Source organism: Typha angustifolia, chromosome 14 (assembly GCF_048772165.1).
Source record: "Typha angustifolia cultivar Huaian chromosome 14, ASM4877216v1, whole genome shotgun sequence".
Classification (NCBI taxonomy): domain Eukaryota; kingdom Viridiplantae; phylum Streptophyta; class Magnoliopsida; order Poales; family Typhaceae; genus Typha; species Typha angustifolia.
Genome location: NC_133252.1, coordinates 9,809,889 through 9,837,846, shown reverse-complemented (window position 1 = coordinate 9,837,846; position 27,958 = coordinate 9,809,889). Strand labels below are relative to the sequence as shown.

General features: G+C 36.2%; 2 protein-coding genes across 6 annotated transcripts; one reads left to right on the top strand and one right to left on the bottom strand.

The window, feature by feature from the left end:
• The first annotated feature begins 414 nt into the window (after positions 1-414).
• Positions 415-18,093, top strand: LOC140775462 (protein MODIFIER OF SNC1 1-like). 3 transcript variants are annotated; one of them, XM_073118774.1, is made up of 10 exons: positions 415-531; positions 5,514-5,591; positions 7,258-7,332; positions 7,414-7,458; positions 7,572-7,947; positions 8,092-8,188; positions 9,652-9,732; positions 9,841-11,414; positions 15,018-16,171; positions 16,245-16,404. In XM_073118774.1, exons 2-10 carry the CDS (start codon positions 5,560-5,562, stop codon positions 16,261-16,263), a joined length of 3,453 nt encoding a protein of 1,150 aa, XP_072974875.1. In that variant the 5' UTR covers positions 415-531; positions 5,514-5,559; the 3' UTR covers positions 16,264-16,404. The 3 variants fall into 3 exon arrangements, with proteins under 3 accessions (XP_072974875.1, XP_072974873.1, XP_072974874.1); XM_073118772.1 differs by having other exon boundaries at positions 15,018-18,093; XM_073118773.1 differs by lacking the exon at positions 415-531 and adding an exon at positions 569-668 and having other exon boundaries at positions 15,018-18,093.
• Positions 18,094-20,131: 2,038 nt separating this feature from the next.
• LOC140776445 (uncharacterized) lies at positions 20,132-26,679 on the bottom strand. Of its 3 annotated transcripts, XM_073120156.1 has the most exons (15): positions 26,314-26,679; positions 25,254-25,696; positions 24,649-24,848; positions 24,331-24,492; positions 23,950-24,264; positions 23,634-23,792; positions 23,415-23,564; positions 23,095-23,277; positions 22,801-22,977; positions 22,534-22,710; positions 22,305-22,362; positions 21,841-21,962; positions 21,660-21,749; positions 21,429-21,565; positions 20,132-20,344 (listed from the first exon to the last, which is right to left on the bottom strand). In XM_073120156.1, exons 1-12 carry the CDS (start codon positions 26,642-26,644, stop codon positions 21,936-21,938), a joined length of 2,382 nt encoding a protein of 793 aa, XP_072976257.1. In that variant the 5' UTR covers positions 26,645-26,679; the 3' UTR covers positions 20,132-20,344; positions 21,429-21,565; positions 21,660-21,749; positions 21,841-21,935. The 3 variants fall into 3 exon arrangements, with proteins under 3 accessions (XP_072976257.1, XP_072976256.1, XP_072976258.1); XM_073120155.1 differs by having other exon boundaries at positions 21,660-21,962; XM_073120157.1 differs by lacking the exons at positions 20,132-20,344; positions 21,429-21,565; positions 21,660-21,749; positions 21,841-21,962 and having other exon boundaries at positions 22,801-22,982.
• Positions 26,680-27,958: the final 1,279 nt, after the last annotated feature.

Sequence of the window (27,958 nt, the reverse complement as noted above, 5' to 3'; positions counted from 1 at the left end):
ATTAGAATTTGGAGCTTGGCGAGCCAAAGCATGCTTCAGCTATCGGAACTAATGATCAAGATTAGCTAATTTAAGAATCAAACGGTTTGGATCGTACTTTTCTAACTATTAGTTTAAATTGATCGAATTGGAGTTTAAATTACGCCAAGCAAGCCTTGTTAGGTCGCTGTTAGTGGGTCCATATTCTCATGCACGTGGCAGTCGCTAAACCCGGTCGCATCGTCCTCTAACGCACATCGGAGCACGTCGCAGAGAAAGCCAAGGGAGATGACTCGCTGTTGCAGCCAATCCGCGGAAGCATCGACTCAACCAATTATAACTCACAAAAGCGGATCGCCTACATATCCAAGTACAACTGTGCCACGTTACGCATTGTATCATATTCATGCTTCTATTGATGCAGACGATCCGACACAGGTATCTACAAACGTCCCTTCAACACTCACTTCTCTCTCTATCTCCCCCGCCACGGTTGCCCCGTCGCCGGAGTCATCGCTGTCGTCTTCTACTTACATAAATCTTTGGCTTAGGGTAAGCATCTAACGCCTCTTTTCTCTCCTCTAGGGTTTCGGATTGGCTTCGCCTTTGTTTGGTTTGCTCTTAGCATTAGGGTTTTGATATGCACGATCGGACGTTGCGGGGATAGAGATGTTCATCTGTTACTCCTTGTTCGTATTTTTTTAGAGTAATATTTACATTAGTTTACTGCTTTCATGATCCGATCGGTTGGGTTCCGAAATCCCATTGGATTGGATGATCCTTGATGAAAATTGGTTGGGTTAATCGTGCAAAGGTTGATCTATCTCTCTGATTATATTAAATAGCGAAACAAGAAAACGTAATCATTTATGTGACTTTTGTACAATTTTTGTTAGAATTAGATTAGATGCATTGTTCTCGCAGTTGGAGGACGGAACGTTTTGTGGTTGCTTTTCTCTCAGCTTCATTTCCATGAAAGGTTTTTTGTTTGTTAAGATGGCCTTCGCTAATTGATAAGATATGGACTGGCCTTCCTGGGGCTCATTTAAGATGCCCGTTGGAATTTAAATATCATGGTGCATTTTGTTCTATCTATGCTAAGTAGTGAAAAATCTATGTAATGTTTTAGCCCGTAGAGAAGCAAACAATTTTTTTTAGCTCTTTATGTATTGATGGTATCTGAATAGACATGACCTATAATGGACAGCTAAAACAACTTCAAAGGGTGTCTTTGGAAGTAGTTATTGTGTGAATTAGATTTGAGGGAAATCTGTTTAGAGTAGTATCTTAATCTTGTTCCGCAAAAAGTCTTTTAACTCCCATTTGAATTGTCAGCAGCGTGCTCTTCTTCATTAGAGGGTTTAAGATTTGTTACAAAGAATCTTCCATGCTTTGTGTTCCTACCAATTGACACATTTTATACATTTAGGCATTTAAAACTGCATGCAGAATTTGGTTCTTCTGCTTTTTTCTTTTCTTTTTTCTTATGGTTTACTCATCAATTAATAGGATCTGTATTGTTTTACTGGCTGGATCACCGATTCTTCATTTGCATTTGTATAGTTTTATGTTTGTTAGGTACATCACATCATTCTATCCCATTGGTTGATGAAGTAGGTATATTCCAACAATAACCATTTTGTGTTTTGGTTCCACACTTTAACCCTATCATTTCATTGGCATCATGCTAATTTCGATAAACCTTTTGATTACTTGATGGATGTTTTAACAGTTGCTTTTTCCTGATTGGACTCACTTGAATGAACCTTTTGATAAAATACAAGAATTAAAGAGATGGACGGGATTCTTGGGCATAAGATAATCTTTGCCTACTGTAAATTCTGGGATTCAGAATATTGCTATACAGTGAAAATTTCTATCTTTTACTGGAAGGTGAAATTCTAGTAGAAATTTCATTAAAATGTAATATAGTAATATACTACTTCTTTGTAAGAGTAACCGCTTGTACGTAGTACCTTTTCTTTCGCTTAGCCTTTGGGATGCTATGAACTAACCAAAAATTATTCATTTGAGTATGCAAATCAAGCGGTTACTCTTACAAAGAACCCGCAACTTAAATTTTAAACCCTCTCCCGATCTCTCTCTCTCTCTCTCTCGAGGGCTAGGGCACAAAGTGGGCGGTGATCGGCGACGAGGTCGATGGTGAGCGGCGATGCATTAGGAGGGGGCCATGCGGCACCCTCGTGCCACGTGCCAGTATACCGCCGGCACGACCATCCTTGATATTTACAACAACCAATAGAATATATGGTCAAAAAATTCATATCATTCCACCACAATAAGCAATTTATAGTATCAAAAAAAGCTAATAAAGAAATCCACTAACCAAGTATCGATCATTAGATATCATAATTTATATGCTAAATAGGTTCATTCACTATGTCACCAAAGACCAAAATGCTTAGAGTTAGGACAAGAGGATTATGTGAAAAACATACACATGCCAAAGTCGAATGTATCCCTTACATATTAGGATCAAGGTTTTGAAACTTGGTCATGTACAAGAAAATAAAAAAAATAAAAATTACTCACTTATGAAGCCTAAAAATTTAAAGAATGTATTAACTCACTCAAAAGTCAAAACTTTGATGAATACCGAACGGACTTATAAATTTTTATAGTCTTCATCATCATAATCACTATAAGATTGTAAATAATGATGCCTAAGATTTGATGCTCTAAAAATTGATTACATTATACTAATCATGTTATATAGATCTTGTTGTGTCTAAGAAAGATAATAATCACCATATGAATTTTGTGTTTAAAAATATTGAGAATAATAATTAGCATAAGGATTTTGTGATGGCTCCAAATAACAAAAATTCGATGCACTATAATCATAGGGAGCATTATTAACATTTATATAGAATTAAAATCTTGGATTAAGAAAATATATTGTAGAAATTTAAAATTTATAAGTATTCAAATTTCTAAATATTTATAAACTAATAACATATATATCTCTATGTAATTGTCTATTTTATCTAGAATCAATAATTTTCTATTTGCCTATATTTTTTCTTAATTATTTTGCTATGTCCATTGTCTCATATAAGAAACTCATATTAAACTTGTCATCATTATCTACAAGTCGTAATACTTTGACAAGATGCTCAAATACTTTGCGGTGATAGTTATAATACTATCCAAAATGCATGTATAAGAGCTATGTTCTTTAAAGTTTTATAGAGCACTTATGTGATGTAAATTTTTGTATAATATTATTCTTGTAGTGTATGATGCTTTTCAATGCTAAAAATTAAGTGAAAAATTTAGTGAAACCGAGTCTGATGATGTCCTCACCATTAGTCATTTGCCTAAGTAAATTTATCAACTTTTGACCTTTATGTATAACCATGTCAATTTAGGCTTTTTGACAATATTTTCTAAAATGAGATCAATATAGTGTACAGTATATGACGTCTAATATAAACAATGTCTCTTCATTATAAGTAATTTTTTAGCAATCTTATAAGTTATAATTGGCATCATTATCAGTAATCACTTGAATTACTCTTTTTTCACCCATTTCTTTTACTATCTGATCCATCAATTAACAAATATAATTTATACTTTTGAAATGAGTAGTAGCATTCACAGATTTCAAAATTATTATTTTCATGCCCAAGTACACCAAGAAATTAATTATAATTTTTCTATTTAATGTAGCCCACCTATAATAATACATCAGTGTACAAGTAAATTCATCTAAATATCTTTTAAATGTTTAAAGATAAGTGTGAAGCTCATCTACTTCTGACTCAAGATATTAAGTAGCAAACTAACAATGTCATTTGATTTAAGAGGCAAAACATCAAACTCTATTGACTGTATAACCTCTATAATAGTGTGATAATAAATACTATTAACTACATTGAAAGGATTATAGTTATAAAAATTTAGAGATAACCCTACTAATATGTTTATTTGCACTTTTAATTCATTTGAGAGCTGTCTTGATAGTAATTTGTGTATAACCTTTTTTTCTAGAGATATGTATCTATTGGTTCAATATTTTTGGACTTTGTTATAACATTAGGAGTTCTATGGGTAGAACTATTGCTCCTATATCTCTTTCTTCATGAATGTAAACTGATCTAGATCTCTGAAAGTTACCACTATTATTTTTTTTTCATCTCTTTCTCTTCTCTCTTTCATTGTCTTCCTCATTTGCCTCTCCATTCTCCTAATTCTGTTCATTGCGATCATCATTAATGTCTACATGATTATGCATCAATTCTTTATAGATCATTAACTTTATATTGTGTAGATTGTTTATCCTTCTTTTTATCTAATAGATTAGCCAACAAAATGGTTTTCTAACTTCCATAGCCACTTGAGTGCAATTGCTACATGTCCTTACTTTTCAGCTAAATAATCTTTTAAACGACTGGCAATCCCACTCATTCCCTTTTCATACTAGTTGCATATAACATGTCTTTTATTTTGCCCAATAGTACTACAATGTTACTATCCGATATCGGTATCATATGACTTCTCTTTTGGAGCCATTTCAATTTTCACTGTAATTAAGCATAAACATAAATCAAAATAAATTTAAAATATTTTAAATTTTAAAAAATAAAACCCTATATCTCTCTTTCTATTTTTTTTCTCTATTCCTTCTCTTCCTCTCTCAAATTCTTTACTACCAAAACTTGAAAAGAATATTTCCAATTTTTTCTCCATTTCTTCTCTCTCCCTTTACTCCCCCCTCTCTTCTTCCCTCTCCTTCTTACTATCGCATCTTGCTCTCTCTTCCTCTTTCCCCTTCTCTTTCCCTCTCTCTATAGCAGCTGCTGCAGCAGCAGGAAGAGAGAGAGGAAGAGAGAGGGGAAAGATAGAGAAAAAAGAAAAATTAAAAAATATATAAAAAAGATAAAGAACTTACCCGAGTTGCCAGAGGTTAAAGTCGTCAGAGATCTATTCATTTGCTGGCAGTAGAATTGTGGAAGGGGTGAGAAAGAAGAGGAAAGAGAGAGAGTGAGAGAAAAGAGAAAGAACTGGGAGAGTGGAGGGACCCGAGGACATCAATAATTGATCAGGATGTATTTATGCCGTATCCAACAATTGAAATTATTCTTTTTATTCGGATATTCCTTTAGGCTTATTAGATATGTATCAGTGTCGTGTCAGAGATGTACCATATTTAATATGTATTAGATACGCGAACGACACCTTATATACAGTATTTTTGTTTCATAGGCCAGTTCAGGTGCCTAAGTGGTTGTGCCTGTACCAACACATTCAAAGCCAATTTTTTAATTTAGAGAAGAAGAGTCGATTTTAATAAAATTTGGACAATCATGTCAAGTTAATTATCTTTAGAATTAAATAACCTTTCAATCAAGAACTGTAGTATTGTGGGAATTGGGTTTGTACTGGAGATTTGGAGTTGTAATTGATAATATACTTTTAAAGTTTAAACCAGCATTCTTGTTTATCCTGCATCACATAGGTTTTATTTAAACTCCTTCATTAGGTACTTATTATTGTTTTTTCTTTTTCAGGTTTATATATATGATCTCACAATTTTGTATTCGCTCTTCTTGAGTTATGGCTTCAAGTATACTGACAGCAGATCGAAGGTTGCAGAGATCAATCATTTTTGTTTCTTTTTATTTCTAGTCATGCTTTGTGTGCTCTTCATTAATTGCTTTAGGCTATTAATTCATGTTAATAGTGTGGTGCATTTTATCTTGGTTGACCTTCTGTTTTCTCATGCTTTTGATGACTAAAATGGTGTGTTAATCATGCCACATGACACTCATTTTAGCTAGATATGCAAGTTTTTTACTAGAACTGCTGAACAAGGATATGTCTTTATCAGAGGTAAAGAAGGCAAGTGAATATTTTTTTGTTGGTTAATCGTGATTCATGAGAGGAGCTTCTTACATTGAAATGTATTATGCTCCTTATTACCTAGTTTGTTAGATCAAAAGTTCGAAACATTCAGTTTCGACTTTCCACCTGACATGCCACAAGTTGGATCAACTAATTATTTCATCATGCATGTGTCTTTGTTGGTGAGTTGATCAGTTTTTTTTTTAAAATATCTTTGCCCATGTGTAGTGAAAGACTATTTGATAGTTTTTGGTGGTACTGAGGTTCTTTATGTATGGACTATACCTCTCTATATATTATGTAATAGAAGTGCAATACACCAAAATCAATTTCAGATTAACCTCCCTATCTTGCCAGAAAGATGTCGACATATTAGAGGAAAGGAATCTGGAATTTTGTATGTTCATTCAAAATTTGTAGTAAAAGATGAGATAATTTCTGAAAATAAACTATTCATATTTTTTATCCTTCCCCATATCTACCCTTGGATCTGCTAAATTTGAATATCTGTCCGTACTTTCCATAAAGATGAGTAGTGATTTATATTTTGTACGAAATTTGTAATTTTTCTTCTAGAATCTTTCGTGTGCAGAGGTATATTCCTAAGAGTTACTCATAAGTTGCATGAGGTTTTAACTTTGACTAACAAGCTAGGTTACTCCACTCACCAACTACCCATGTAAGTTTTGTGGAAGCCATTCATTCTTGATTTATCCTTTGGGTAAAAAGCTAAATAGGAAAATTTCAGAAGGATGATGTCAGACTGGCAGCCAATTTTCATAACTTGGTACTTCTTCCATAATCTCGTCAATATTGAATTTACTTTAGCTAACCCTTCTCTATTTTTTCGAATACGATTGGATGATACTGGTGGCGAGGACTCTTTTATCCCTCCTCTGAATGATGTCATCACCATAGTCATATATATGCAATTAAATGTTTTAGATGGTTGTCTATGAAAATCCCAAACTTTAGATGCATGTGTTTGTGCATGAAGGAGTAATTAATTTTACACTTGATCTGATCTTCTGAAGTAAATTTATGCTTTTTGGAGGATGATAAATTTTAAATACCTTTTCATGGTCTAACTTTGACCATAGAGTCAATTTGTGGGCATACAGTGGAAAATACCTATTCCTTTATTATGTTACACTCCTGATTTTCGTCTGCACTTGCACCTTGTGATTCTCAGTAGAGTGAAAGCCTGGATACTTCAGCTTGTTTTAGTATGGGGTTGCTGTGTTTTTCTCTTCTAATAGTATTTTTCTCTGCCCTACCTACCGAACCAACTATGATGAAAGTGGTGAGATCAAATGTCAGAACTCTAGAAGTATCTCAATACAAGCTAAGGTGATGTTTATATTGCTTAGATTGTTGAAGGTTGCTTATAGTGACTTTTGCTTTCTTCAGATGTGCTTCTACACGAAAACCTGGTATGACTGTTTTGGGGAAAGTTCCAAAACCTATTAATTTACCTAGTCAAAGGTAATAGTATTCTTCAAATACTCTGTTGATTCTAAAGCCACCTTGTAATTTTTTGTGATTTTATTCTGCTCACTCTTATAGGTTGGAAAACAATGGCCTTGATCCCAATGTTGAAATTGTTCCAAAGTAAGTCTATCTCTCCATTTCTTTTCCATTTATCATATAAACAAATTGTGGTTAGAGGTTTTCTACTGATATTTTTAGCTATGGTGATATGAGACATTTCTTGCATAAAATAGGGGTACACTCACATGGGGCAGCCGGCCATCTTCTGCTGCAGCATCAAATGTATGGCATTCCTCTACTCTCTTATCATCTAAAACAGATGGAAGTGCTGGTTCACCTAGCCATGCAAACGGTCGTCCATCTTCTGGAGGAGGTACACGGCCATCGACATCTGATAGTGATAATTCCCATGATCCAACTTGTGCATGGGGTCCAAATCCACGCCCATCAACGGCATCAGGATTATTGGCATCACACTACACATCAGTGGCTTCAGGTCGCCCACAAAGCGCAGAAACAAGACCCAGTAGCTCTCAGCTCTCTCGATTTGCAGACAGCTCAGCAGAGAATACAACTGCTTGGGGATCAAGAAGAATTGTTGAAAAATTGGTACAACCCTTTACGTTGAATTTTAGTAGGCTTGTGCTTATATATATATATATATATGAATTTATCGGTCATCATATTGATGAACATTGCCCTTTTAATCTTGTATCTCTCTGCATATGTATAATTTGAGCCACATTATTTTAGGGTTCTACTCTATCTGAGAGTAATGGATTTAGTCTAAGTTCTGGAGATTTCCCGACCCTTGTCTCTGAAAAGAATTCAGAACCCAACAATCAGCGAGGTACTTATATTTTAATATTCTCTCTCTCTCTTGCAAAGATTTTTATTTGATTATCTTATGATTTTTTACGTTTGTAAATTGTATCACAAATAGAGCTGAATAACATAAAATTATTCATGTAATGATGCAAAAGGGAAACTAGTCTCATATATTTCTCTATATCACTTTACCTATGTAAGGCAGTAGTATATTGTCTCGTAAGCTCTCAGGATTTTTCCTTATCTTGGTATCTTTATATCAGCATTCGCTGTTCTGAAATATTTGTAAATGTTTAGATAGATTTGGGCCATTTGGCAAACTAAGCATTCATCTCTATAGTGTTACTGCTGAAGGTTTACATTTATATCTTAGGTAGTAAATATCAAATTGATGTATTCACTATTTTCTTTATCTTAGAGCATTTTGTGAGGTATTAAGTAACCAGTTGACCTAAAAACTTAAGTTGTTAGGTAGAAGACTAATATTGTATATTATACTTTTAATACACCGTAAAATATGTGGCCCACCCACTAGACCCTAAGTCTAGAAATTAGGGGATAAAAGCAGACTAATGCGGTTTGAACTTATGACCTCTAGAAAAACTAGCTCTAATATTATATTAAATAATAGTCATCCTAAAAACTTAAGTTTTTAGATAATTGACCAACAAAATATGTCATGCATTTAACAGAGTGGGAAGTGAGTTTCATTGTTATTTATAAGGAGACTACTATGTAAAGGCATGAAAATTTATGTGGTAGATTTCTATGGTGCTTTCTAAGGATCTTATGTGCAAGACGTGCATACTGCGTAGCATAAGGTTGGGAGACCTGTGATTCCTGATTCTTTAACATGGGGCTTTATAATTGACTGTTGTGCAGTGATAACTTAACTTGTTGGGATGCATCTTGAGCTGTTGATGCTTCCAAGCCAGATCTAAAAGCATGGCTAAGTACTTGTAATTAACTGAAATACATCAAGTAATTCAACTATTATTGTGCTTGTTCATGTATATGATTTTCGGACAAGAACTTGATATTTAATTCATAAAGAGAGCAAAAAAACTGCAACTGCAAATGTTCTTTAGTTTATTCTCCAACAAATGATTGTTTCTTGTAGCATCAGTTCATACAGAATCTCCTGCTTGCGGATTCTTAGAGATTGATTGCTTTATTCTTGTCTGCTAGTCAGTGATTTTTGTTAGACTTAGAGCTCAGTTCTTCTACAACTTGCCACACTGAATAAATAAAACTAAGAAAAGGGATTACAGTGAACTCAGTCATGTGTGCTTTGCTAATTTAGTGGTGTTACTTGTGAGAAGGAATGTGGTATCATCCATGTTTACTCATGTTACTTCTGATGAGGAATGTAGTACCATCCATGTATATACATGTCACTTGTGATAAGGGATGTCGTGGTACCATACATGTATACACATTTTCATCTGAATGAATCTCTTTTTCTGAATTTTGCCCCATTGCCAGGTCATAGTTTGCAAGGACGTCCTACTTCTGGATCTGGTAGCGATGTAACACCAAAAGAAGGGTGTAGAGCTCCTATAAATGGTACGGTCATGTACTGAGCTCTCATCTTCTTACATGTCTGCACTCTGCAGTTTATAATGTCAGATGTTTATCTTGTTTTGGTAAGTCACCTGCTTCCTGTAATTCCAGGAGGTGGTAATGTAGTTGCATCCCCCGGTCCTCAAAATGTGAATATCACAAAGGCAGATAGACACCCAGACACTGGAGGAGGTTCGAGACCAAACACAAACTGGCCTAGAGAGGTCCAGCAGGCACAGCCTTTTCCAAACAAAGATATGGCCCCTCATCAGTTTGATTCTTGGCATGCTCGTCCTCCAATTCATTCATCTGACGGAATTTGGTATAGAGGGGCATCAGGTGGTCCTTACAGGCCAGCAGGCCCCCCTGGTACTTTTGGTATTGATCCTTCTGATTATTACCCCCAGTTCCCACCTAATTCTGAACCTCTTGTAATCCCACGAGCTGGAGAAGTTGGATATATCCCTAAAGATGGGGATACATATTACCCTTATTTGCCTCCTAATTCACTCACGGTTCCTACTCATTCTGTTATTCCAGTTAGGCCTGGTGTTTGCCGAATTCCAGGGCCTTACAGTGGCTTCTATTGTCCGCCACAAGCAAGCTTTCACAATGCTGGTGAACAGGAGGCCCCTTTCATGGGAGTGGCTGCACAGCCAGGCCACTTTAACCAATATAGAAATCAAAATGAGAGGTTTAGTCCAGGAGAATTTCAGGCAGAACCTGATAAACATGATCTGCCTCTCGCCAAGGAGCAGATGGAATCAGATAGGCCACATGGTGCTTATCCAGGGCCTTACAGGGTTTCATATAGGCAACAAGATAGCTGGGAGGATAATCATGATGTTAGGAAAGGGCAACCTGTAAGACCTATCCTACATTTCGGTCAAATTGTGTCAGAAGAGACTGCTAGTGGAGATCAGAAGCATACAGGCAGCAGAAAGGATGAGGTACTTGGAAAATTGGGACCTGATCAGAAAGCTTGTTTGCTAGCTACTAACTGTAAAGGTCAGTACTCGCATAATGTTACCAAAATTACACAAGTGAATTCCATTAAAGCAGATGATTGCACTTTGTTGAGGAAATCAGAAGGTACTTCTTCCATTGTATGTGAGCACCAACCTATTATTAAGAAGAATGGAACATTGATAGAAAAGATAGAGGGATTAAACTATAAAGCTCGAAGTGCTGATGCCCAGAGAAACATTGGGCAATTTTCATCTAGAGAAGATAAGACCACGCAGCTGAAGACTATTAATATCAAGGTAGATCAACCTACGGAAGATATATGCTCTAATGCCGTCCTATCTGAAATTGTTAGTGCAACTGCTAAGGTCATCTCAGTTCCCTCTAATTTAAATTCTTCTTCAGTAGAAAGTTCTGCAGAAGTGTCTACTTGTGGTAGAGCTGTCCTTGGGTCATCAGAATCACAAGTTACTCTCAGGACTGATCAACTTGGTGAAATGGCTCATCCTAATGTTCTTAAAAGAGCTATTGCCACGGGAAAAGAACTTCCTGGTGGAAATCCCCCGCTGATAACCTGTGTAGTAAATGCTAAGGATGACCCTGGGATTGGTGACCTTATTTGCCAGTCCTCTCAAGAAACCATTTCTAAGGAGTCAGATGATGCAAATTCTAAGGGAACAGATATATCATCTTTGGATTCACTTGATCACAAAGCCCAGGTATTCTGATTTGGCAAATCTTCATTTCTCATTGTTGGTCTGAAGATATATGGATTCTCTAAAAGTACCACATTGGATTTTGAAAGGTTTTAGATTATGAGGAAGTCATTACATTAATAAGGAATGTTAGAGAAACTCTTCCTGAAACTTAAAGCAAATATAGATAGAAAATGGGGTCTTTAGCAGTGACTACATGATTGTTGTTTATTTTCTGTCGAGGAGGTTCGAGTCCTCTTCAAGGAATAATATTGAGAATGCTCATTGAATGAGCAATTCAATAACATATTTCGGATCTAATCAATATTGATATACTGAGTATCTTATTTGTTGATATGAAGTATTCCGGTGATCCCCAAAATCCGAGTCTGAACTGTTGGAATTGGAATAGGTTCGGCAACAAATCACAAAAACTTGGCGATCTTCTCTATCTAATGAATGAGTAGTGCGTCTAGAAATTATCTCCCAGTGCCCATAACCCAACAGATAAAGTACATTACATAATCCGTTTTAGGGATTAGCAACTTACCCATTCAATGACTTTGGCAATGGGCATTCCCAAAATGGGTACTATCAGGTCAGGTGAATTAGAGAATAGACAGACATCTATTGGCATTCTAGCCTTTCTTCTCTTTTTAGGACCTATCCGGAAGAGAATCCAATATCTCTTGGTTGTGAATATCTAAATAGATCGTGAATATCTTTGTTTTGGAACAAAACAATTAGAATTAGGCTCGGTCAACTGGGATGTGTATGTGTATTATCCATATGGGAGATCTTCCAATTGAGAAGATCCATCAACCTAAGATGAAAAGAAAGAGAAAGGTCTATCTATTTACTTTACTTATTCTATCTATTTTCTTCAGTTAAACCAATGATTCATTATTGAAGCAAATAGCAACAACCATTTCATCGGGCATGCATATTTTTGATTATCCGATGGATTTACATGATTTTATTAATGGAAATTGTTTGATGTAGTAAATACTCTGATTGTTTGCCATCCAAGAATTCTTGTTTAGGCACTTCATATCATCCATACATAGTATTTTGATCTAAGATTTCAATTTTTCCACATTCAGCAGTAGCATAATGTTCCTTGAAGCTAAGGTCCAAAATATGGAAGAAACAAGTGTTTCCACAACTCTACCACCCAGCCAATCCCGTTCCACTTAATCCCTTCCCTTTTTTATGCCACATATTTTTACAGCTAAGGAATGGGAAATCTTTCTCCTATCACATGAATAAAATATTTCATTCCACCTGGAAAAAGCCATCTCTTTCTCAATAATGTCTTTCTCATTTGATCCAATAGCGTTTTGTTAGATAGGAACAGATTTGATAAATACTGATAACTCTCGATTAGAGTATTAGAATGGAAAGATCCATTAGCATTTATATATAGATGTAGGAGGATTTGTTTGGGAAGTAATAAGCCTCTTTAACATCTCTTCATCTGCAAAGAATTCTCAACATGAAAACACAAAGACAAAAGGCTGATCTTTGAATAGAAAAAGGAATGGATCTGCAGGGTCCCAAATGAATTGGCTTAATTGAAAAAATCCTTGTCTATCTCGTGTCTGGTACTGCATGGTTCCCCTTTGCAAGAACTCTAAATCATTTTGTTGAAGCTCATCCTTTTGATGATAAATAATTTGCTTGCCCCAAAATAACCCGGCCCAATAGGGAAATCCTAATTCAGTGGGCCTTTTGATACAATTAAATAGAGTGCTGCAAAAGCGTCATATTCTAGGATCTCAAACTATGTGATTGAATAAATCCTCCTCTATTTGTTGCGGGTCAATGGCTCCTTTCCCTTCTTCAAACTCTGATTCATATTTTTCATACAAAAATCTTTGATCAACGATAGAACAAGATCCATTTTGCATCATATCTAACTGATTCCTTGGTTCGGACCGAAGAAGTAATGTCACTCGATTATTATCAAACTGATTGCAATATTTTTTTTTTGTACATGAGGATCCTACCAGAGTGCCTTCTACTTCTAATAGACCATGAACTAAATCAGAATCATTCTCAACAAATCCATAAAAAGTGATCCAATTTTTTTTCATCAGGCCCTTGTGAAGACCAAAGATCTTGAGTGACCGATCCGACAAAACAACTCAAAAGACAAAGAAGTATTATTAATTTCTTCATACTCATTCCAAGTTTGAAGTACCATTTGTACAAATTAGAATCCCCTTACTTACTTAATTTCTTCTTCATATAGATAGATATAGGTCTATGGGGCAATTACTTAGAAGTACATTTTGTACAACAACCCTTCCTATTTGATGGAAAAGGATCCCTTGATCCTGAACCGATCTTACCTGGGATCGCAAATCCCATGTTCGTCTATAAAGAGTTGATCTAATTGTATTAGTTTCTATAATTAATTTCTTTTGTGTAATACTCATTGATAGGGCCTCGTTGATAAGTGCTACAAGATCTCGTGCATTGAAACCCATGGTTAGGGACCCGAATCTTTTAGTATGGAACATTTTCTTTTCCAAGTGAAATCCCCTAGTATATGAAAGAATGAAAAAGTACTTTCGTTGTTGTGGAATAAGAAACCTTCGAATCTTAATTCATGTATTTAATTTATTCCGAGCTATTAGAGCGTGATCCACTTTTTGGGGAATATGAGTTGAAGCAATAACAAGAATATTTCTAGTGCAACATCTTTCACAATTCCTGTAGAGATAGTTCTTTAATAGACCGAGGGATAAGTAATTCGACTCATTCACATACAGATCATGAATGTCTGGAATCCATATTATGCAAGGAGACGTTGCTTTTGCTAATTAAAATTGAAGGGTGATATCAAATCGGTCAATTTTCGGCGTCATATACATAGCACAGTCGTCATAGTTAGCAGCTCCATATCGAGGTCATCATCAATATCATCACTATCGTCAATATCGATATTGTCACGATCATCAATATCAATATTGTCACGATCATCAATATCGATATCGTTGCTATCATCAATAAAACCTTTAGGTTTGGTAATGGTCAATTAGTAGTATTATTTTGTAAGTAGCATTTTATGCACTAATTCAAATACAATCTTTTATGTCCTCTCTGCAGAGGCTTGGTAATGGTCAATGATAAATCTCCCTGGGAAGATTTAATGTGTTTGTATAAGAAAGGATGTTTCAGAAGTTCCTTATCCAAATTGTTTGTTAAATCCATTCTTTTCTAGTGAAGAATTTTGGCTGTCTGTATCTAAAGAGAAACTGTGTTTTCACTTAATCCATGCCCTTCCATATGACACCTCGATGTATGCTAATTTTGGAGTTGTTCCTTTTTATCAGGGCTTTGTTTTTATTTTTGCTTTTTTATTATAATCTCTTTACTATATTCAGAGTCAGACTTGAGTATAAAATGTGCATTAGATGTGTAACACGATATTACATAGTGATTTTATTTCTTGAGAATATACCAATTAAGTATGTAAGTTTGTTATAACATGTCAGATAAGTGAACAGACTGGATATTACCTCTCTGACATAGTTTCTGTTAATATGCTCTACTGGGGCTTTTATAGTATTCCATCATCATTACTAATATTACTTTTTTTATTTTTTCCTTACCACTTAGCTGGTGAAGTTGAAAGAGATGGCTACACAGCGTGCAAAACAACTGCAGAAGGAAGAGGAAGAACGGGCAAGGGAACAGAAGGCAAAAGCTCTCGTGAAGTTGGAAGAATTGAACAGGCGCTCATTAGCTCAAAGTGTGAAAAAGTTGAATGATGCATTGCCACCAAGTGATGATTTGCAGCATAAGCAAGAATCAGGAGCTAGTATAACCGGTAAAACTGATGTGTTAACTAGTGAATCTCCATTTGCTAAATCAGCTGAAAACTCTGACTCATCATCAGTGGCTGTGCCAAACCATACTGAGCCTATAGATGTGGCACTTCCGAAGTTGCCTGCTTGTATGGCTTCACCTTGCCCAGAAGATGTTAATAAAGATTCAACAAGTTCTTACAATCCATCTCTAGCAAAGGGACAAGATACCAATGTGACAGATTTCATCACCCACAAAAGTGGCTCACATTCTCATGACAACATGGTTTCCAAGAATAAGAAGATGGGTAATAGAAGAAGGCAAAATTATCTGAAGAAGAAATATCTGGTTGAGAAACCAATCACTCCTCAAAATATGGAGAACACAAAAGATCCCGTTGAGGCCAATGTAGACACATCCAATGGTGATAGTTTGCCCCATGAGGATCCCTCCATGCAACAAAAGAAGAGAAACTTGAGGAATAAGAACAAGGTGGATGATGCTCTGGTGAGATCCACATTACCAACTATGCTACAAAATGAAGAGAATCTTGAAAGAGGCTTCAGTGATAGTTCAAAAACCCAATCTCCAGCATCTGTGGCTGAAAATATTTTAGTTCCAGAACAGAGTTCCTGTAGCACTGCAGGAACTCAGACATCGAGAGACATTGTTATGCCTTCTAACAATGGGTTAAAAGCAACTGTGGAAGCACATGGTAGAATGGGGCACCATTTGAAATCTCAACCTTTTAGAAAGTCAGCAAGAAACCTGCAATGTATTAGATCCATCGAAAATTTTCATCAGGGTGAGGCTATCATCTGGGCACCTGTTAAGCAATCTAACCAGAATGAACAATCTGAGGAAAATAATGATAACAATATAACTGTATCTAGTGGTCAATCATCTGGAAAGAATGATAACTATCTGCACAATGTTATGAAAACAAAGAGGGTTGAAATGGAGAGGTATGTTCCTAAACCTGTAGCTAATGAACTATTACAGCAGAACCCTCAACAAACTTCACCCTCCCTCAACCAGGTGGCATCTGGTGGTATGACTAGAGAGGCCCATTCCAATTTCAGGAGTCTTGAGGAAGGAACAGATGATGCATTTTCTTTTGGAAAGATTAATTTTGCTTCATGTACCAAAAATGGGGTGGTTAATAGTAGTACTTTGCATGGTAGAATGCGTGCTGATGTGTCTGGACAATCTAATTTGGATTTCAGGAATCTTGGTAAGGGAACAGTTGATGCATCCGTAGAAAAAACCAAATATCCTGGTGATACCAAGAATGGGGAGGATAACAGAACTTCTAGACATGGTAAGACTTGGCGTCAAAGAAAGCCAGCTGAATCTGCCATGAATTTATTGTTTCCTAGTGGACATTCAATCTCCTCTGATGCTTCTAAGGTTGTTCAAAAATCCTCTTATCAGCACCAAACACTTGAGCTAGATAGCCTACCAGAAAAGCAGTTCCAGTCTGATGGCTGGAATGGTACTGATTATATTTCAGTGCCGTCTGAGCCAAGCACCTTGCCTGTTTCTGTTAAGTACCAAGGAGTAACAAGCAGACAAAGGAGTCAACAGAATAAGGTTCACCGATTTGCTGGAAGTAACTATGCGCAATCTGATAATAAAGATGTGGAAAGTGGGAGGGACGATAAAATTGATATAAAGTCTTCAGCCTTAGTTTGGAGCCAATCTGAACTAAGAGAAGGTTCCAATTTTGAGAAAAAGAATTTTAGGGCTGAGCACCCAAGGTCTCACTGGACACCGAAATCACAGACCTATTCCCATAACCATCAGCATGGAATTAAGGGCAACAAAGGACAGAGAATTGCTTCTTATGGTGGAACATTTGATAAGGAGCATCCTTCTCAGGGTTTTCAAAGTTTCACTATAGATAATGAGGATAACAGTGACCTAGCTCAGAAAAATGGTGTATATGACTCAAAAGATGCAAGCCATCAAGAAGTTGAAGCCTCAAAAGGACAGAGTGGTGTAGTAAACCTAGGTATATCTGTTGAAGCTTCAGCTGATTTAGTTGCTCAATGTGAACATCAGGTTAATCCTGCAACACACCATCATGGCAGGCATAATGACGGGTTCAGTGGAGGGCAAGAACTGCTGTATAGAGGAAAAGATTCAGGTCAACATGCTGACAAGCAAAATCTTCGAACAGGAGACAATAGAAGGATTAGAACTCATTTTGAATATCAGCCTGTTGGATCCTTTAATAAGCCTACAGTTTCGTCCCAGAAGAACCATAAGGTTGAAGAAGCACAGGAGGGTCATCAATTTTCTGGACCGAGGTACAGGGAGCGGGACCAGAACCACTCACAGTGTGGTGGTCACTTCATGAGGCGAGGTGGTGGCTCTGCTGTCGGTGGTGCTAATTTTTTCAATGAAGAATGAATCAACATTGACATGTATGTATGTATACATGGAAACAATAGTGATTCATAATGGTATGAGTCACCTCTTACCGAAGTGTCAGTGAAGTTCTGGAAGTGAAGATGCTTGTATAGAGTTGAGTACGATTTAACCACGTTCTGCCCAGTCGCGTTTGCCTCACAGCGTGCCAAAGCCTGGTCCTAACGATACGCTTTGATGTCCAAGCTGATTGTTTTTGGTTGAACTTAAAACTCTTCTAATCGCTGTCATGTCTAGTGCAGTGCTAGTAGTGAGCTAAAGAGTTACATGAACTAATGGTAGTTATAATTTAGTTATAATTTATTTACATGAACTAATGGTAGTTATAACTTACCGACACTTCCCCGATGACTTCAATCAAATCAAAAGTTGATGTGAAGTCATGAGCACAAAACCACACACCCAATATGGATATGGTTTTCATTTGCTATTATATCTATATAGAGATTTATCCATTGAGCTAAAATTGTTAGCTCATAAAATTTTCTTCCACATTTTCAAATAATGATCGGCGTGGCTAATGAACGGAGTGCACAGGAACTCTTACTTAAGACTTTGATTTTCTTTTTTTCTTTAAGCTCATTAGTTGTTTTAGAGTAATGCAAGAGCAAATACTTGGGCGGACTACTTGTTGGACAATGGTGAATGAGTTCTCACCCCTTCCAACATCTCCTAAACTAGATGGATCCTTCCTTAGCAGTAGTAGTAGCAATAGTAGTAGTTATTTGGAGATCCACCACCACAGAGAATCCATTCTCTGTTTCATGACTCCAGTAGAGCGGTCAGGGGACTCTTCCACCCTTCAGGACTTGCATTCTATCCGAGTATTATTAGTGGTGGATTGGACAAAAGAGTCAGGGATAAATATAGAAGAGACTGGGGATTCAATGAAAATGGGGATCTACACAGTGAAATCAATGTACAATCCCATCAATTTCTCGACTCGAGGATTTATTAGAAATCCTGTGTCTTACACACCAGAGGAAACCTCATCAGAAAATGGCTCCAAGGGCCTCCTACCTCCGCCGTGATCCTTAAACATCTCTCCTCACAAGCAACGTCAACTCTTTGGTCGGCCTCCTAGTATTATTACCTCAACTCCTGGGCCTTGACATGTTGAGAGAATCTTCCAATTCTCTACCTTGACTCCCTCGGGTTATAATGATGGAATATTCTCGAGAGTTTTTTTAGTTTTTTTTTTTATCAAACTATACATCATTTTAACTTTACTCACCACAATGGATTATATCATAAACTTAATACCCATATACTTCACCTAAGTAAACGTTATATTGTTAAGCATCGTATCAATATTTTTTTAAAGTAAAATGTTAATATGATCATCATTTTTATTAAAAAAAAAATGCTGAAGAATTTAGTGATTTATTAGAAAAAGATGATACATATAAAACGCTAAAAAGTTAAGCGTTTTATTGTTAATAATATAAACAAAAAATATATAAGTAGAAATATAAAGAAAAAGTTTATAACATCGTAACCTTTTATTCCGTTATCCATTTTAGTCTTAAAAATACAACGATTGTGAAGATATAAAAAAATTTATATAACTTGTAATTTTTCGTAGCCAATTGCGTTCAAAATTAGAAAAAAAAAATGACCATAGCTTGTTCAAGTTTTATTTTTAATTCTTTTTTAGTTTTCCTAATAAAATGTTCAATTCGCTAAACTCATTAGCAGTTTATTTATGACTATAATGCTGCAGAACCATTTTGGTATTAAGTTTGAGGTAGCGTCTATTTGGAAAATAAGTTTGAGGGCTAGTTTGATCAAAAGCTCTATTGTCGACGATACTAAAAAGTGATTGCTTCTTATATGTTGTACAACTGGTTAAAGTTGTGCTCAAGGAAAATTAGATATAACATTATATCTGTAAATAGATACGTCATTAAAATTATGATTTATCTATGAAGAATATCATAATAATTGTATAAATAAGTAAATTTGATGTCCTTGAAGGATAGATCATGTACATCTACCCTTCATATAAATTTCCTACAAAGATTTAAGTCCAATGTGGCAAAATAAATCGCAATTACTGCAGTAATGACAATGACAGGCCAATATGAATAAGCAAACAAGCAATTATATTAGTTGATACTTGATAGTGTACTTCAATTTAAAATACACTGTATCCATTCATAATCTTAAATCAAGAAGGAAATTATATTTATATATATATATATATATTCTTTTCACCCCCCCCCCCCCCCCCCCCCCCCGAACTATCAACATTTTTCTAAAGAAAATTATCCCAATAAAATCCTTTCACAATCTATTAAGGAGGAGGTGTGTCTAGCTCCACCCAGCCATATAAATGAAGCTGGAATTATGCCTGCAGCACATGTCACACACCAAATTCAGAGAGGGAATGAATCCTCTAATTCTAATCGCCACAGGAGCTCCACAACTTGATAATATATCATCATTAAACAAATGATTAACTCCACTGTAAAGAAATTTAACCATCAAACTTAACCACCATCCATTCAAAAATTAAGTCAAGAATCATACATTTATTACAAGTTTTTCAATGGTGAAAAAAAACTAACAAAATCATTATTCATGATAATCTACAATGGAGCAATCAACATAGAAGAACCAAACTCTCTGAAAAAAATACCAAACATAGAACAACCAAACTCTATTCCTTCGCTTGCATTTTGCAGTCCATGTTTCATATGCATCTGAAAAAAAAAAGACAGAAAGTGTCTAATGAGCTAACAACTGACACTTGCATTCATAATGAACCAACACCCCAGCATATATATAACGCTAGCAAAAATTTCAAAAAGATTTACTCAATGACAAGTGCTTGCATAATAATGTATTCAAATTCTCTGTCAACATGTTTCACAAGCCGTTTTAGATCAACAAGTAAATGTAATAATCTCTCAAGAATGAATACTTGCAAACAAAAAGAAAATAAATTTTCACATTCTAATTCCTCTCATCATATATTATGTGTAAAGAAACTTCATGAGTTAGAATATTATTGTATCACAATACTAGAGTTGAGTGTTTAGCATACCCTAGCAATATATCTTTGATAGTATCTCATGTGAATTTGATCATCTAATCTTACGACCTTACTCATGCTACTATAAGTCGAATCTTGCCTCTTTTGGCTTGAAGCATCCAGGACACGCAGTTGGTCTTGACCACCCATGAACCCATACTCACCCACAGTATCCTAGACATCAATTACTGTAGACAATATTATCTCCTTTTCATTGGTTAAGATGTAGAAATTAAAGGTATACATAGTAAATAAGTGTGTTTTCTTAGAAAAGTAATGATAACTACATGTGATATGATTATGTCCTAATATGTAGTATTTGGAAGCATTTATCAAATTTTCTTTCTTAGATTTCGAAGTTTCAGCATGCACCTGTCATTATATTCTAAGCAAAAATACATTTATTTTAACATACGCCTTAAATATGCAATTATGCTATTTATCGCAAAAACTTCAGCACAAACATCACATCATCACACAAATGTACATATAATACATGCTATACTATTGTAAATATCAACTATGAGGTGTTATTTTTACAACACAATCATCATGATACCATCTAATATGCAATCTCCTTTCACCGGTTTATTAACGTCAAGAAGAACAATGTTCCATCTACATTTGAGGAATGCTTATAACTAAAAAGAAAATATCGTACTACGGTTGTTTAATGCTCGATAGTTGATAGCATGGTAATGCTATGATCCTAGATCAACATAAACACATGAAGCGGTGCATAATCACAATACCTTTATGCTCCACGTGCCTCTTCCCTTTTCATGTAAATCACCTACCTTTGCTTGCAAAACCCTAAGAAACATCCAGAATTTTTCCTTCTCTCACAATGCTCACTCTGAGCGATCCTCAACAATGTTCTCTTCATTCCCTGTTAACAACCTCATTAGAACTAAGTAGGAGAGTATCATATCAAGAGATATTAAAGGAAGAACCTCCGAATGAGAAGAGATTATGGTTCTTACCTAAGAGAAAGGAAGAGGATATTATTAGGGTTTCCCCCATTTTTTTGGTTCTTTTCTCTTTCTTTTCATGTGAAGGCTGCAGTTTTGTGTCTGCGCATGAGAAAGAGGGGGGAGTTCCACATGCATGAGGACAGATATTATATCTTCTAGCTTCAACAGTAATGGTTGCATCGCATCGTGCCTCGCCAAACTCTGCATTGGTATAAGCCTCTGCACTGAGAAATTTTACATCAAGCGCAATAGACCCCTCATGCTAATTTGCAAGATCCATGTGCTTCAGCTTTGCACTTGGGACGATTTGGACTGTATTGCAAATAAAATACAAAAATGTGGTCACAAACACACATTCCAAAATGACAAAAAAGAAAATTTGGGCATGCCCGGGATGTCATATGACAACAAGAGCAAAAACCAATCTATAAATCTTTCATACCCAGGTGTCCTCTCTTTCCAGCCTACTTGTTCTAAATTTTCAAATGACCCATATGACATAAATTAATTTTACATTTTAAACATCAGCAAAGTTAGCATTTCGTTTGAGTGAGCATTTAAGCCTTGATGATAATTGTAAATTTAAGAAATTAATTCCACTGAAATGCAATTCCCTTTAGAAAAAGATAAAAACAGGCCTGCAAACAAGAGTACCTTGATGTTGGTCTTCCTTTTCCTCTTCTTGCTCCCATTTGCAACATCAGAATTTCCACTAAGCAACAAGGCAGATGAATCCACATCAGCAGAAGAACTAACCATATTTACAGTAAGATCATCTCCCACAGATTTACTAGATTCAACTCTTAATTTCTTTGGTTGATTGTCACTAAGAAATACATAAAACGTCAAAAGAAATCCAACAAAAAATGGATAGCAATAGTACCTTGAAGTTTTTCTCCTTTTCTTGTTTAGGTTCCTATCTTCAGGGGTATCAGTGTTTATATTGTGCACAAGAGATACATTAGCATGAGAAGTATCGCCAGAAGAGTTTACTATGCCACCTGCCGTTAACTTTTCTTCAACTTGAGATTTAGATGCCAACTTTTTAAAGCATCTACCTCTGTAAGATAGGAAACACAAAAGGCTAATGAGATTAAGGAGCACAAATTTCAGAATACAAGCAAAATCAGGTGACTTCAGCTCACAGTACCTAGAGGTTGTTGTCCTAGACCTCTTAATGTTACCTCCAGCTGTTGCATGAGAATCTGAACCACATACAAGGGCTGAATCATTAGAAATACCAGGCGAAGATTCCACCACACCATCTGCTGATGAATTTCCTTTAAGTGCTTTCTTGGACTTAACTCTAGCGTTCTTTGGTTTGTCACTGTACTATTGACAGCAGAACAACATTCCAATTATCAAACTTCCATATGGAAATAAGAATAAATAAAGATACAGTGTATCTACAGAAACAATGCCTAGTCATCCAAGGTGACAGTACCTTGATGTCTTCTTCACAGCAGTATTAATTACTTCAGGATTTAGGAGCGGGGTGAAGTCATTAGGACCAATTAATGGTCGTTCGCTCTCCCGATCTACAAAATTAGATATGAGAGCAGTTCTCTTCACTTGTCTGGCAGCTTGAAGTAAAGGTACTTCATGGGGAAGTAAAACCTTCCATCTCCTGCATATACAAATACTTTAATACGAGCATGCATTCTGAAGCTGATATCTTACTAGTGCATGATAGAATCATCAAAGCAAAATTTAAATATGATTGGGATACTAAGTAAATAAAAAGATGACATGTTGCTCATCTACCTCCTACACTGACTATCGGTTCGTCCAGGAATGCAAGTTGCAATCTTGGACCAACAATACCCATGCTCGCTTATTGCATCTAACAACTTGGAATCCTCTTCCGCAGACCACGCATGTAGATTTAAGGATGGATCTAGACAATTGTGCCATCTGTCACAAGAATATAACCTTAGTTTTGACTAAATTAATAAAACTGTGACCAAGACAACTGTATCCTACCTTTCCCTGCACTGAACCTGAGTCCGACCAGGGGCAAACTGAGCAATTTTATACCAGTTCTTGGCCCCAAAAAGCATTACTGCTACTTTGAGGCGCTTGTCCTCATCCACAGACCATCTCCCCACCTTTCTTTTACCCGGGATTAAGGATTTTCTCCACCTACATAGGTGCGATAGTGGTGAGACCTGTATGTTAGAATTAAAAAATATCCACAAATAATAAAATAAATTAAGTTACAGTTGGACCTATTATCAGAAATCTTACGTCAAGCATTTCCCTTCAAATAAGATTACAAATAAAGTTCTGGACCTTTTACCTATTAGAACATTGAGGCCCTGTACGACCTTCAAGATTAGAAGCTACAAGCTGCCAATTTTCATCACCAAAAGTTTCTACAGCAGCACGGAGCTTGATATCTTCATCTTCTGTCCAATCCTTGTTCAAGATATGAGGATTAAGACTTCGTTGATAACGTGCAAGGCATTGAAAGGGAGTTCTATGTGTACCGAGTGCAATGGAAATATTGATCCAATTATAAACTCCCCTCTCTTGGACAATAAATAAAAGCTTCTTATCCTCCAGTACGGTCCAGGGATTGTTATTAATCAATGGATCATCACAGTTAAGCCACCTGGATGATAACAAGTGAGTTGGGTGCTACTTATAAGAAAAGGGCACTTCAAGAAACAAGAAATACCTTGCTTTACACTCCTCACCAGAACGGCCTGGTAGATACATCGAAGCCAATCGATCCCAATTAACTAATGGTAGGAATGATCTGATTTGTTCAGGCGTGACTTCAAAATCACTGGCCGACAGTGCAACCATGAAACCTGAACCAGTGAGTCCCTCTTCATTACTGCAATAAAAAAATGTGGTTAAAAAAAATTAACAAATGTTGCCATTAATTGTTGCTTCTTTAGAGCCAAGTGACCAACCAGAACTCACATAAAATAGAAATTGGCATTATCCTGTGCACACGTGTGTGTGTGTGTGTCAAAGATAGAGAGATTACCTTTGGACATCCATAGATCTTAAAAGCAGCATTTCTTGATATTGTTGCTTGATTCCTTTAGCAAGCTTCTCCTTTTCTTTGTTTGACCATGAATGTTTATGAAGAGAGAGGGGAAATTGCTTTAACACCATCTTATATTTTGAAACATGAGAGTTTTCAGCAGGGCCAAAACATAAGGCAGGTAATTTCTTACATGTAGTCTGCAAAAGAACAATACTCTATCAGCTGACACAGCTTTTTCTTCATCAAGGTCCAAAATGCACAAAATGAGCTGTCAGAGAAAGAGAATCAAGGAACAAACACAACTAGTATTTATCAAAATACTCTATGAAATCAAATCCTTAGACAAATGTATGCATGTTTAATTATATTCATCTCAAAACACATGAAAATTTGAATATCAAGAAAAGTGAACCAAAAGGCGCATATGCTATGTAAAATCATGTTAGCCAACAATTAAGCACTAAATGAATAATCACTAATGTAGCAAGAAAACATGCAATGATACTAAAAGGATACTGTTGTTACACAGAACTCAATCCTTCTACTTATAACAGTCAACAACAGCGATAGAGAAGCTAATATTAGTAAAAGTTTAAAAATACCTTATGATTGTGTGCCTCCCTTGGCTTCTGAACTGAGATTAACCTGACACGAGGATCATTCTTCTGAGATAAAATATGCCCCACTCTCCTTTTGCAGGCAATATGAAACTCCATTAGACATCTAACACGCTCTTTCAAGTCCTTGTTTTCTTCAATCTTTGCTTCTATTTCAATCAGCTTCCTCCTGATGAATTTCTGACATGATCTATTCTTCTTGATGACATCAACAAAGATCTGTGCAGACTTTGGGAACTGAGAATGTGCAAGAGACCCTGCATTTAAAGTGCAAGCTTCATTTTCCTCAGAGCATGCTTCAGTGGAAGCAGAACCAAGATACTCTTCGCTCACAGCCCTATAGTTTTTAGGAGTATCTGGGCCAGACATATCAATGCCAATCACTTCAGCTTCTAGAACAGAACTTCCAGATGTCCTTCGTAGAGGATCTACAAGAAAAGGTTTTCAACAATAAATATTTGTTTACTGAATTCAGTCTTCTTAGTCAGACAATCTTGTACAAAAAAATGGAAAGAAAATGAGGAGTTAGGAAGAGGGCTATGAAATATATCATCTATTTCAATATGCAAAGAGCTGTCTGCAATGAATTTCTCAAATATAATTACCCTTCTAGAACCTAAAATGATTAAAATGTTCCACACCATTATTAGCAACGCAAACATGAGAATGTAACCTAGGGTAGTTCATACTTCGTAGCATAATGTAATTTGATTTCTTGTTGCTCACCAAATACAGATAGTGACAACATGGGAAAATTAATTTTCTGCAAAGCTAATCATTCAAAATTCTTTTGGAAACTGTTAAAGATGTCAATATCATATTGAAAAAGATAAACGTATCCTTAAGATTTTGATGATTGCAGAACACAATACTATTTTCATGAACACTGCAAATTAGGGAGAAAATTAGTGTTCCTTCATACGAAAATCTAACATTGTATGAATAGTTCTCTATCAGCGTCGATTCTAAATTTAGTTCTTCCAGGCATCTCCTAAACCTAAACCCAAAACACGCATAAAATATTAAAACCAATCGGATAACTCACCGTTCTCATAGCTAGAAAACCTCCTCTGGATCGCACGCAAGATCTCGAAATCGTCTTCCTCGTCAGAATCCTGCGGATGCCGTGCACACAGTGGCTTGATGAAGGGCGGCAATTCGACGGCCGACGAGGACGAGGGGAACCGCTCCTGGAGGCGGCGGAGCAGACCGACGTCGTCAATACCGCTGCTGCTGCCGCCGGAGTCGGACCCCGAATCGGAGTCATCGAAGGCGCTCGCGGGGTCGTTGCCGGTGAGCAAGCAGGCTCGCCGCAGGGCCTCCATGTCTTCATCAAGGGCTTCGTCTCGGTCGCTATCGTCGGAGGACGACGCCATGGAAGAGAGGAGAAGAGATTGGAGAGCGGATTTAGGGCTTTAAAGAGAGATCCTCAGTTTTCTTTCACTATAACCATCCTTGTTACGAGCAGCTCGAGCTAGACTCGGACTCAGACTCTGCTGAAGCTTGGGCTCGACTTGAGCTTGAGCACCTGAGACTAAACTTATTTTGGTATTCAATTTAAATTTCTTTTAATTATTATTTGATGCATTGGGTTAACTTGGACAGTACTAAGGAAAGATTATTTTGTTATAATATAAATGATAATTTATAAATATCTAAATTACTATTGTTTTCTTCATCCTCTCATCTTCCTCATCTTCCTCCCTTTAATAATAATCTAATAAATCAGCAAGGAACTAATTATATGATTATTAAATAGAGATAGAGAAGGGGGGATTTAAAGGGAGGTAAAGGAAGACTAAATCAATCGAAGCAAGGGTAGGTAGAGGAAGAAAAAGAAGGGGGAAGATGAGATAAGATGGTGGCGACAACGGGAGGAGATGGTTGGAAAAGATGAATGAAAATGGTAGAGAGATATTCTAATAATTTGGTCAATATGAGTTAATCAAAATAATGTCAATGTGTTAAATGAGAATTATAAAAAAAATAAGGGTTCGGAGTACAAAATTTGTAAAGACGAAGTATGACTCACAAAATAAATAAAATATAGGATGTGATTTATAGAAATTCCCTTGTACATATAATCTCTTTAAATCCATCACAACTACCGTACCACTCCGAGTCTGATGAACCACTCCTCTATCTCTCTCCCTCTCTTTTCTTTCTCTTTCCTCTATATTTAAATATATATTCTTTTCAAATCCATCACCACCGCCACCACCATACCACTCCGACATCCTCCCCATCTCCCTCTCTATCGGCCTCCTCATCCTACTCCTCCTCTTTCGACCTCCTCCTCCAATTAGGCTAAAACTCAAGCTCAAGCTCGGCTTAGGCTCGGGCTAGCTCGACTTGAGTTGAGTCAAGCCTAAATATCAAACTATGCTTAAATAAATTTTGAGTCAAGCTTAAGTTAGAGCTGACTTGCTCAAGCTCGACTCATTTACACCTATACTATGGTGTTTTTTTGTATATTTGATCCCTTTGTGTCATTATATGAAATGAGTACTTCTGATGTTGATTTGCATTTATTTATGCTGATATGGCTCTAAATTTTAGAAAATTTATAAATCACACAATATATTTACCTATTTTGTGATTCACACTTCTATCTTTGAATTTTTTATAATCCGACCTCTTCTTTTTCTCTATATTTTTTATTTAACATCCTGAGTTAATTGGAACAATAC